The 12,464-nt window shown below is 46.9% G+C and overlaps 1 protein-coding gene across 2 annotated transcripts in view; it reads left to right on the top strand.

Moving 5' to 3' along the window:
• The window catches only part of USP20 (ubiquitin specific peptidase 20), a 647,940-nt gene that overhangs the window by 468,328 nt on the left and 167,148 nt on the right, over positions 1-12,464 (top strand). For both annotated transcript variants that reach the window (XM_085613993.1, XM_085613994.1), the window contains exons 19-21: positions 1,519-1,688; positions 1,811-1,892; positions 2,281-2,389. In XM_085613993.1, the coding sequence (XP_085470119.1) occupies positions 1,519-1,688; positions 1,811-1,892; positions 2,281-2,389 (361 nt within the window). The remainder of the gene's footprint in view (positions 1-1,518; positions 1,689-1,810; positions 1,893-2,280; positions 2,390-12,464) is intronic.

The following is a 12,464-nucleotide window of genomic DNA, read 5'->3' as shown; positions in this document are numbered from 1 at the left end:
AAGCACGAGGACCTGGTGTGGCTGTATGGGGTACAGCGGCAGCAAGAAAGACAAAGCAGTCCAGAAGAGGACTATATCCAGGTGGATCATTTTATGCATCAATATATGCTATGTACTCACTAAAATAATCACAAGAGCAAATCTGAGCCCCATTCCACCAAGGCAAAGTCTTCCACTTCGGCACTGATCGGCATTCACTTCGAGTGGTTCCCATGACTGAGGTCTGTTGGGCAGTAACATGGCTTCCCTTCATACCTTCGCCAAATACTACTGTTTGCAATTAGAAGTGAAAACAGATGGCCATTTTGCTCAATTGTGCTCAAAGATTTCTTTATCTGACCATTCTTTCAAACCCAGCACCTTGGGACATAATTCTTTGGAATCTGTTCACCAGATGAGGAATCTACTGGTAGAAGTATCCATTAAAGGAAAACGTTGGTACCTTTGGTAACCATCTCTCTGCAGCATATTTGTGTCTACCCACCTCCCCGTTTGAAGGATGATCATAGGACGAATGAAAAAAGCTCACATTTTGATTGCTGCACTGCACTCTGCAAGTCATTGAGAGTCCCCATCTCTAACTCGATGCGTAGGGTAAAAGTGGGTGGTAAAATGACATTGCTGCGCAGAGCTGGGTGCTACTGCTGTGTCGCTTTTGGTGCTTAGATCGAGCCAGCGCTCCCTAACAGTCCGGGAGAGCTATGAAAGTTTCTGGATCCAGTGGCACTCTGGTGATTTTCAATAGCTGATCAATCTGCCTGTAAATATAGTATCTACCAGAAAGATTGTTAATGAAGGTAAGAAACTCTTTCAGCGTGTGTAACTGCGAAGAGCTGATGGAGACCATTCACCAGCATCTTTCATTTATCAAGGTTTATCTCGAATGCCCTAATCGCTCCGTAGCACTGCTGGAATCAACACTTTTATGCTGCTTAGTTTCCATAAGATGTCTGAGAACAAGTGGAGTTCATGTGTTACGCCCCCAGCAGGTATCCATCAACCCCCACAGTCCGTCGGATCTTTTGCCTTAGTAGCTCTGTCAAGCGAACAAAGAGCAGTGGGGAGAGAGGACAGCCCTGACTCGTATCCCTGTTAAGATTAAAAGAGAGCATTTTCTCACCATTTATTATTACTTTAGGGACTTGACTTGCATAACTAGCCCAGATATATCCCTGCATCATGTGTCCTATACCGGATCTTCCTAAGGTACTCCCAGGCAACTTTTAAGTCAAATGATGCTGTGAAGATCGAGATTTTCAGGCAGAGTTGGCTGTCTTATGAGTGAAGGTTGTGCTGGGCACTGGCCTTTTCTGTTGAATATGAACAGTCACCTTGCCCGCTGCCAAAGGATAGGTATATGTGGCGTACAGTAAAGTGAATGATGTGTTGGTACAAAACTAGGAAGTCTTGTGCATGCCGTGGTGTGAAGGCTTACCTGGTGAGCCGGCTCAAAATGGATGTCTGGGTTCTATGTGGTGGAATGGGCGGATACATTCACCAACATCTTTTTCTACACAGGAAAAGCAGCGAGGAGGCCATGCGGGAGCGGCAGAATGTTGTTTCTCTGGCTGCCATGAAAGAGCCCAGCTTGCTCCAATTCTACATTTCCCGCGAGTGGCTCAACAAGTTCAACACATTCACAGAGCCAGGGCCTATTACTAATCACTCATTCCTGTGCTCCCATGGAGGTGAGAGGTGGGCAATGAGGGAAAATGCAGTGTAAAGGTGTGAATACCTGATGAGTTGGGTGGAGTGAGATTGCATATTTATCAAGGCTGATGTTGGATTTAAAATGTTTCTTTTCTTTCAGGAATACCACCCAATAAATATCACTACATTGATGATCTTGTCGTGATTCTACCACAAAATGTGTGGGAATATCTGTACAACAGGTAGGACCTCCCCGCTCATCGGAGAATATCTGTACAATAAGTTGGACTCCACCACTCCCATTCACATCAACCCTCAGTGCATCATCACTTCTCCATAATGCATCTCCTGTATACTAGGTCTGACACCGGTCACTTATTTCCACAGTCTCTCCTTCAATATTCTTTTCTTCTCTTTTCCTACTCCTACCACTATTGGGTCTTTTTTCTCATTCTTTTCCTCTCCTGGCTCTGTCTTCCATTTCCTTCAAACCCCTCTTTTCATACCTTCCAATTCCTTGCCTTACATAGACTAACTCCTTTTTCCTAACATTCTCTTTTTCTGATCAGTGCATCTACATTTATTACCCTCTGTGAATAGCTTTATATTTCTTTCTGCCTTCCACCTTAGGTTTGGAGGAGGCCCAGCTGTGAACCACCTGTACGTTTGCTCCATTTGCCAGGTAGAACTCGAGGCCCTGGCAAAGCGCAGGAAGTTAGAGATCGACACCTTCATCAAGGTGAGTTTGAGCTACATGTGAAAGGCACAAACACCTACTTCTGATGATTGCAAGGTGTTGTATACGTCTTAACATTTTCATCCAAACCCACTCTCTCAATCTTAGAAATGCACCATACAGGTGCACATTGACCCGTTCCCTCATATGCACACCAACCTATCGCATGTGAGTACACACACATATTCCCAGAAAGTCCATATGTTCCCATTAACTCCTGGTGAACACGTGCAGGTCACACCTTGAAATGCTCACCTAAGGACTCTAGAAGGAGTTCTTTCTCAGCCTCCAAATTCCTTTCCTCCAGTAGTACCCAGTCGGATATTACACCATGTGTGCTTGCAGCACTTGTTCCACTCTTGAGGTCCATTTGGCGAGAGCTCTGCCCAGAGCTGAAAATTGCAAATGTAGGAGTGTTCTTTGGATATTTTGAGGCTCCTGATCTATCTAATGAGGGAACACTTTTGTTCGAGGCATATGAGCTGCAGATCACACACTAGCATAGATCGCCATCTGGTGTTGGGCTTGGATGCTTGCACGTTGTTGTTGTCTTGGAAGAAGTCTTTGTAGTCACGAGATAGGTGACTCCTCCCTTGGACGATAGTGCGCATGGGCATCAACTCCATCGTTAGATTGTTTTTTTCCGCCATCGGGTTCGGATGCAACTTTCACGCTCCAGTTGGAAATCTCAATTCCAAGCTTCCCGAAGCGCAAAATTGACAGAGAAACCATAAAATCACCTTCATCTTCGACATCAATTTGATGGGCTCGATTCCGGATGTCGATGCGGGCAGCTGGGCCGATCCATGCCGTAAGGCCTACGGCTCATGGAAAGGACGCCTTTCAAAAAATGCCCCCAGTGTGGAGCAAAATTTCCGCACAGTGACCACCACAAGGTCTGCAACCTGTGCCTATCACCTGACCACGACGAGTCCAGCTATCCAGCCTGTGCGTCCTTTTGATCCAAAAAGACCATCCGAGATCGAAGGGCTAGAAGACACATCGTGCCACAGAGACCAGCCCCGGAACCAGAGGACATCTTTGATGAAGGCCCCGATGTCCCAGAAGAAGATTCCGAGGATCTCGAAATCATCTCCGAGGCAGAAGATTCAGACGACCTCATCACTCCTGGACAACGTGTGAGTACTACTGCCCCTGCCCCAACCCCTCCAAAACCAAAGGCAGTGGTCAAGACTTCGCCTGTTGGCCCCAGTCGAGACCGAAAACATCCTTCAGAAGCCCCGCCTCCGGGCTCGGCTCCGAAGAAAAAAGACAAGCCTTCCGGTAGCTCGGGACCGAGCAAACCACATGTCATTGTCCCACTGGCACCTCCGGCACCGAAGCCAAAAGATCACTCGGCGCCGAAATCGGCTCAGACGCCTTCCACCTCCAAACCGGCCCTGAAAATGCCACGGCCCATAGAAAAGCCGGCTTCAAAGGTTCCCAAGCTTAAAGATCCAGCATCGGCTCCGAAACTAACATCCTCGGCACCGAAACAAACGGCTAAGGACTCTGATACACCTCCTAAAGCCAAAACCTATAAGGAACCACAACCTCGCTCGGAACCGAAAAAATCGGCACCCCGAAAACTGTTACAGAGGAACAAGAACTTTTTCACCCAGATTCCATCGAACCAAGGCAGAAAAAGATTTATATCAACCCAAAGACTGGACATGTCACAGCTGTGCCATGTAAAAAACGAAAACTGGACACACCATCTGCTCCAGTTCCTGCACACAAGAAGGACTCTGCAACATCGCCTATACCCCCTTCTTCCCCTATACTGCCTTCTAACCCACCTCCTCTGCCTACACCACCCTTACCTGTCACTTTTCCACCACATGCACCACCTCCGGATGATGATGATGATGACGTAGGGGGTGGGGGTGATCCTAATGATCCGTTCAGAGATCCAGACACCTCACCACTTGATGATTGGGCATTTCCTATCCCAACAGACCTACCAGACCCACAGCCATATTCCTCAAAACCATCTCCCCCAGATGATCACCTGGGGTTTGGCCAATTATTAAATAGAGCTGCACTTTATCATGGGGTTACAGTGCACTCCGACGCACCAGAGGAAGATTTCCTCTTAGATACTTTTGAACAATCTCAAGTCGGTGCAAATATTACCTTTGATCAAAGGAGTCATTAAGCATGCCCCCGAAGTATTTAAAGACTCCGTCCGTACCAGGGTTCTTAACCCTAGAATAGAAAAGAAATATAGGCCTGCCCCTGAAGATCCTACCTACATCAAAGGACAGTTGCCTTTGGATTCTCTGGTCGTTTCCAATGCTAGGAAACGCGTCCACTCCCAGACCTCCAGAGATGCACCACCCCGGATAAAGAATCCAAACTGCTAGAAGCTTCTGGCAAAAGAGTAGCAGCACAAGCAGCTAATCACTGGCGTATTGCCAACACCCAAGCACTACTGGCATGCTATGACAGATCACACTACGACCAGTTAGAAAACCTTTTACAACATCTACCTGACCAGTATAAAACCCAGGCAAATGACCTTATCCAAGAGGGCAAGCTAATTTCCAATGCGTCAATTAAATGTGCACTTGACGCAGCAGACACTGCCTCTAGATCAATTAACACCAGTGTGCTCCTTAGACGCCATGCCTGGGTGCGCATTTCAAGTTTTAAGCCAGAGGTACAAACTACCATACTCAGTCAGCCATTCAACCAAGAACAGCTATTTGGGCCAGCTGTAGACACTGCCCTTGAAAAAATGAAAAAGGACACCGAGACTGCTAAGTCCATGGGAGCATTACAGTCTCCACAAACGCGTGGCTCCTTTCAGCGCTCCTTCTACAGAGGAGCCTCCCAAAAAATGGGCGCAGACATCACGTCTACATTTAAAACCAATACACAGACATCTCCCAGTAGAGGTTATTTCAGAGGCGGATACAGAGGGAACAACAATAGGGGACGAGGTCGAGGTAATAACAACACTCGCACCTCCCCTGCCACAAATCAGTGACTTTCCTCTGCTCCCCCCAGACCATTCCACTCCAGTCGGGGGCAGACTAACACAGTTCCTACCTGTCTGGAACTCCATCACAATAGACAAGTGGGTAAGACAAATTATCCAGTATGGTTACTGCCTGGAACTTACAGCTACCCCTCCACACATACCCCCCAAATAGCGTCCAATGTCCGCAGACCATCTTACGCTCCTCAAACAAGAGGTTCTCTCACTGCTTCAAAAGCATGCAATAGAGCCAGTTCCCTTAGAGTATCAAGGAACAGGACTATACTCACAGTACTTCCTAATTCCCCAAAAGGACGGGACTCTAAGACCAATACTCTACCTCAGACCCCAAAATCTGTATATACACTTAGATCATTTCCATATGATCACTCTTCAACAAGTGCTCCCACTGCTGCAACAAGGAGATTTCCTTGCCACACTAGATCTCAAGGACGCCTATTTCCACATTCCCATACATCCTGCTCACAGGAAGTACCTAAGGTTTGTGGTGGACGGACAGCACTACCAGTTCACATTCCTTCCATTCAAGGTAACAACCGCGCCCAGAGTATTCATAATGTCTTGCAGTAGTAGCAGCACATCTCAGAAGACAACAAATTCATGTCTTCCCGTATCTAGATGACTGGCTAATAAAAGCCAAGTCATTAGACCAATGTGTTCTACACACTCACCAAACCATCCAACTATTACACAACTTGGGGTTCACTATCAACTATCCCAAGTCTCATCTCCAACCCTCTCATATACACCAATATCTAGGAGCTACCATAAACACCTCCACAGCCCTAGCAAATCCCAGTCCAGCCAGGATAGCCAGTATACAAGCTCTTATAACAAAATTTCAAAACCAACACTCTTCCAGCCAGAGTGTTCATGCAGCTCATAGGCATGATGGCATCTTGCATCTTCATTGTGCCTTATGCAAGACTTCAAATGCGTCCCTTACAGAAATGTCTAGCACATCAGTGGAACCAGGCTCACGGGCAACTCACAGATCTGGTGTTGGTGGACAGCCGCACACATCGCTCTCTGCAGTGGTGGAACATAACAAACTTGTCCAAAGGGCGGCCGTTCCTAGAGCCTCTTCCACAGATAGTGCTGACAACGGACGCATCACTCACAGGATGGGGAACCCATCTCTTCGGACACACCACTCAGGGCAAATGGACCACTCAACAGAAAGTGCTCCATATCAATTACCTAGAACTAATAGCTGTATTCCTAGCACTAAAATCCTTCCAACTACATGTACAGAACAAGGCTGTCCTCATCCGGACGGAAAACATGACAGCCATGTATTACATACAAAAACAAGGAGGCACACATTCTCTGCAGCTGTCCCACCTCGCACAAAATATTTGGAGATGGGTCCATGAATGGGAATTACTTCCCCAAGTCCTACTACCCTTTTTCCAAAAATGGGGCCAACCAGATATAGTTCTGTTCGCCACACACGAGAAAGCAAAATGCCCAACCTTCGCCGCAGGTTTCCCCACTTGCAGTCAAAGGGCAATGCGCTATGGATGAACTGGTCAGGCAGATTTGCGTACGCTTTTCCGCCTCTTCCACTAATTCCACTAGTAGTACACAAGCTCAGGCAGCAGTCTCTAAAACTGATCCTAGTAGCTCCCACATGGGCACGCCAGCCGTGGTTCACACCACTACTAGAACTCTCTCTAGTTCCACACCAAAAACTGCATCTCTCCCCGTCCTTAATAACCCAGAACCATGGAGAGATCAGACATCCAGATCCAGGTCAACTGAATCTGGCGATCTGGCTCCTGAAGTCCTAGAGTTCGGTTACCTTAACCTGCCACCAGACTGCATGAACATTATAAAAGAAGCCAGAAGACCTACTACTAGAGCGTGCTACGCTGCAAAATGGAAAAGATTTGCCATTTACTGCACTAACAATAATATACACCCACTGGATGCATCCATCCAGAACATCATTTGCTACTTACTACACTTGCAAAGATGTAATTTAGCATACTCATCCATACGTCTCCACCTAGCAGCATTAGCAGCTTACTTACAAAATCGACAACACTTGACACTCTTTAGAGTCCCTGCGATCAAAGCCTTCATGGAAGGACTTAATAGAATTATTCCTCCCAGATTACCACCCTCTCCAGTGTGGAATCTGAACATTGTTCTTACTAGGCTCATGGGACCCCCATTTGAACCTCTACATAAATGCGAACTACAGTTCCTCACATGGAAAGTAGCTTTCCTTATCGCAATCACATCCCTCAGAAGGGTAAGTAAGATCCAGGCTTTAACCATACAAGAACTATTCTTACAATTACACCGTAACAAAGTGGTTCTTAGGACAAATCCAAAAGTCATATCTCCTTTTCATCTTAACCAATCAGTAGAGTTATGGTCCTGGCGCACGACCCCAGACTCAGTGTGGCCCGCGAGGAGCTTGGGCGCAGGATGCTCGTGCGGCTAGCAATACACACTTGGGGCGACCTATACCGCCAGGGGAGCTTTCGCTCTGCGGCTCACTTCTTTGGGGACACTGCCCCTTCTGTAATGGACACCTTTCTTTACACTCGCCTTCGGCAGAGTGTCAGGGCTGTCACACCTAACTTCCCGGATGAACCGGAAACCATTGCACCCTTACATGCTCTGCTCCAGGCGACTGCCCCGGCACTTGTGGTCTCGATGTTATATAAACATGTGCAGGTGGCTCCTTCTCCCCCCCCCTCTTAAGGCGCGGACCGAGTGGGACAGCGATCTGGGCGCCCCAATGTCGGATGACCAGTCGGAGGAAAGTTGTTCTCATACTACTGCTGTGACAGGTAATGCCCGCCTCCGCTTGGTTCACTTTAAATTCTTACATCGCCTTTATTTCACCCCGGCCAAATTGTTCCGTTTCGGACTCCGGGACAATGATCGCTGCCTGCGCTGCCGAGGTCCGGGCGCAGATTTCATGCACTTGGCATGGTCATGCCGGGCGGTGGCTACGTACTGGACTGCTGTGTTCGCGGCCCTTTCCGTGATGGTCGGGGTGGATGTGGCGCCCTGCCCTATGATTGCCCTTCTGGGCTGCTCCTGCCCCGCGTTTAAGGCGCATCGGAAATTTTTCGCGCTGGGACTTCTGCTGGCTAAGCGCCATGTAGCGTGCAGATGGGGACGAGGGCGAGCGCCCAAGTTCAAGATCTGGTTGGCCGAGATGTCAACCTGGCAGGAACACCTTCACAACTATGCTGACCTCTTGCCTCACAAATCCCGTCCTAAAGACTTATGGGGACCCCTCATTGCATATCTCTTGCGGCCTCAGGGCTCGGTCGGGGCGGGGGGGACACTGCATGGGGACCCAGTGGGAGACGGCCCGCCTGCTGCGCGCTGCCCTGCTCCTGCCCCCGCTGCGGCCCAGGGTTGATAGTTCTCCGCACCTTATTTGCTCTTTCCCTTCCAGCGCATGCCACACATAAAGGTTCCAGACGCGCCCTGATTGGTTACACTCTTTCTGGGTCCTTACACTTCGCACGCCGGACACTAGGTGGGGGTGGGTGGTACTTCCTACGACTCCACTGGATCCTTGGTAGGGAGGCCCTAGCTCTCTGATGGTTCATACAGCAGGACATCCTAGCAAGTAGCACCAAGTTTTGCTCCCTGATTAGTTCACACTAAACCCTCCCAGTGCAGCGGAGCGGCTAGCCGGGGCGGAGCTGCGCCGCGCTGCGCGCTGGATTCTCACTGAAGTGGGACGCGCCGTGCCGCGGCTCTGCGCTGAACTGTCCTTTATGCCACATACTGTGTATGGTGGACACACTCTGGGAGGGTACCGATGTTTGTTGTGGTTCAAGTTGGTTAATGTGGATAATCGAAACCTCAACTACTTCCTGTGGACTTTACATTGATATGCAACTACGCCTCATTGTACATGTAGACAACTTGATGTTCCTATCCCGCTGCCGGCCCTTAAGGGTTGTAGGCGTTTGAGCTGTGTAACATAGTCGGTACTAGTCAGATAATGTTTCCTGTTTATGATATTGAAGTGTCGCTACCGGCCTGTTGTTCTCAGGATGTAGGTAATAAGCTGTGTAATACTTGATTGCGATCAATAAAGGTTTTCCAAAAAAAAACAACAAAAAAAAACAATCAGTAGAGTTACCAGTGTTCTTCCCAAACCCAGACTCTGTAGCGGAAAGAGCTCTCCACACCTTAGATTTTAAAAGAGCCCTTCTTTACTACATTGACAGAACTACATTTTTCTGCAAAACAAAACAATTGTTTGTAGCTTTCTCTCCACCACATAAGGGCAACCCCATCTCCAAATCTGGAATTGCTAGATGGATAGTTAAATGTATCCAAATATGCTACCAGAAAGCTAAACGCACACTAACAGTGCCCCCTAGAGCACATTCCACATGCAAACTAGGGGCTTCCATGGCATTCTTAGGAAACATTCCCTTAGAAGATATTTGTAAGGCAGCCACATGGTCTACAACACACACCTTCACTAAACACTATTGTGTTGACGTACAAGCAAAGCAACAAGCTTCTGTGGGCCAAGCTGTCCTTAAAACTTTATTTCATACTGCTGCAACCGATACAGGTGACCACCGCTAGGGCAGATACTGCTATATTGTCTATGCTAGTGTGTGATCTGCAGCTCATATGCCTCGAATGGAATATGCTACTTACCAGTATGCATCTGTTCTTGGCATGTAGATCTGCAGATCCACACACGCCCACCCACCTCCCTGGGACCTGTATCTGTTTCAGCTTTATCTTACTTAGATATCACACATGGACATCTTTCTCTTCTACTAACTCCATCATTTCCCATCATGGCGAAAAACAATCTATCGGTGGAGTTGATGCCCATGCGCCCTATCGTCCAAGGGAGTTGTCACCTATCTCGTGACTACAAAGACTTCTTCCAAGACAACAACAACGTGCAAGCATCCGAGCCCAACACCAGATGGCGATCTATGCTAGTGTGTAGATCTGCAGCTCTACATGCCAAGAACAGATGCATACTGGTAGGTAGCATATTCCTTACATATCTAGAACCACTTACACCCTCTTATCCAGTATCAGAAAGAGAATTGCGCAGTGAGGCGATAATTACCCAGCTTTGGTATTAATTGGTGTGTCATAAGTCAGCAATTACGTGCGTTTCCATGTCAGCCATTGTCCACTTCACCAAAACCTCCAAGTAGTTGTCATGAATGTAATCTTTTCTACGACTTTTTCACGAGACAAGGCCCTGGTTATATCTACATTTCTGATACACTGACAGTCACAAATGTTAGAATAATGTAGCAAGCTGTTTTTATCCACCAGAAAGTTGCTATTGGGCATCGGAAAGAAACCGAAAGATATCAAGTTTGGATGAAAGAAGCTTACTCTAAAAACATGGTTTCTCTGTTTAAAGAGATTTATCAGGGTTTTGTGACCCATTCTAGCATTAGCCTGCATCTAAGCACTAGCCGCTTGTGAATGCACGACTAGACTTCCATTTTCCTGCCTTGCAGATGTCCGTAATTTGTTTATTTCTACTCAAAGCTGTGGTAGCTGCTTTCTGCCCTCTGGTTGAGTGAACCTTAGGCTTCCCTGGAAGGGGTTTGTTTGCTAGTTGATAGCTTAAAATGATGCAAGTAGATTGTTTGGATGTGGCTAGACACTGTCTGATTTGGCCATAATTAGCTGTTTGGTTTTTCTCAGGCCCTATGTTTTGTCAAGATAAAAGCAAACAACGCTTTGAATATCTAGTCAATTGAAGGCATGTTCTGCCGTCGTGGATGGATTTGGAAAGAAAATGAGCAGAGAAATAGTTTGATTAATGGGAATGTCAGGAATTACTTTTGGAAGGAATAGATAACGTCTTATCATTATCTCCCTATTCTCATGGAAAACCGTGCAAGGCAGTACTGCCAATAAAGCTTGCACCTCACAGGCGTGATGGCAATTGGGAAAGCTGCTTTCCAGGAGAGATGCCGCAATGTAGCTTTGTGTACTGACTCAAAGGGAGAGTCAATCGCCTTTGATAGAAGGATGTTCAACTCCTACGAAGGAGGAGATCTGATGGGAGGAAACTTTCTTAAGATGTCCAAAAAGCTTTTAACGATGGAGATTTAAAACATGGCTCTTGCTTTGACAACTTTCTATTGGCTGTAATATTGCCCCAATTAACTTTTATTGATATGAATTGAAGCTTGCCTTGGGCTAAATGAAGCAGGTTATGTAAAACAACATCCTCCTAACGTGATTGGATTATGTCCATTATTCTGACACCATTTGCAGAGTCTTTTCCATTTCATGGAATAATCTATTATAGTAGAGGGATGTTTAACTTATTTTAAGATCTGGTGGACGATGTAAAGGACCGTACTGTCGGAATTCAGGAGCCATGCTGTTAAGTTCATTTACATAAAAGTTAGATGATGAACTTGCCCCTGAAGCCTGGTCAGCAGATCTTGCTTGCCCAGCAGTCTCCCGTGTGGTTTCATGGACATCTGTAGAAGGTCTGGGTACCACGACGGCCATGGCCAATCGTTTTTTGCTGCCCATCTCACCTTTTCAGAATTACTGAATGAACAAGTGCAATAGACAGAAAAGGCTAAAGAAATTATCTTGACCAACTGATCCAAAGGGTAATTCTTGAAACCTTGGTTCTGATAAATTGGATGTGAAGTCTTCGCATTTTTCAATTTCCTGCTGTTGTGAAGAGGTCTATGGAAGTTGATACCCCTCTCTTTCAAGGTGCTGTTTTCTACTTTGTTGTCCAAACCCCACTCATGAATCTCTTCCTATAGTGACTGATAAACTCTGCTTGCTGATTCATTGTCCTCTAAATGTGCGCCACTACTAGCGTACGTTTCCTGGCCAGGGACCAGCGCCAGATTGTTTCTGCTTCCATCGAAAGATGTCTCAATATGGTGCCTCTTTTCCTATTCGGGTAATGCCTGGTCATGGTACTGTCTCTTTGAATTTGGATTATTGATATCTTCTGCAGGGATGGAAGAAGATTCTGGAGGCTAGGTGGACCTCTGTCAGCTCCAGAAAATGTATTTGTTATGAGGCTTGTTTGGCTATCCACTGCCTCTGAATGGG

This window comes from Triturus cristatus, chromosome 1_2 (genome assembly GCF_964204655.1).
Source record: "Triturus cristatus chromosome 1_2, aTriCri1.1, whole genome shotgun sequence".
In the NCBI taxonomy this organism is placed as follows: domain Eukaryota; kingdom Metazoa; phylum Chordata; class Amphibia; order Caudata; family Salamandridae; genus Triturus; species Triturus cristatus.
Note: the sequence above shows the minus strand (reverse complement) of the source record. Positions and strands in the feature narration are given on the sequence as shown.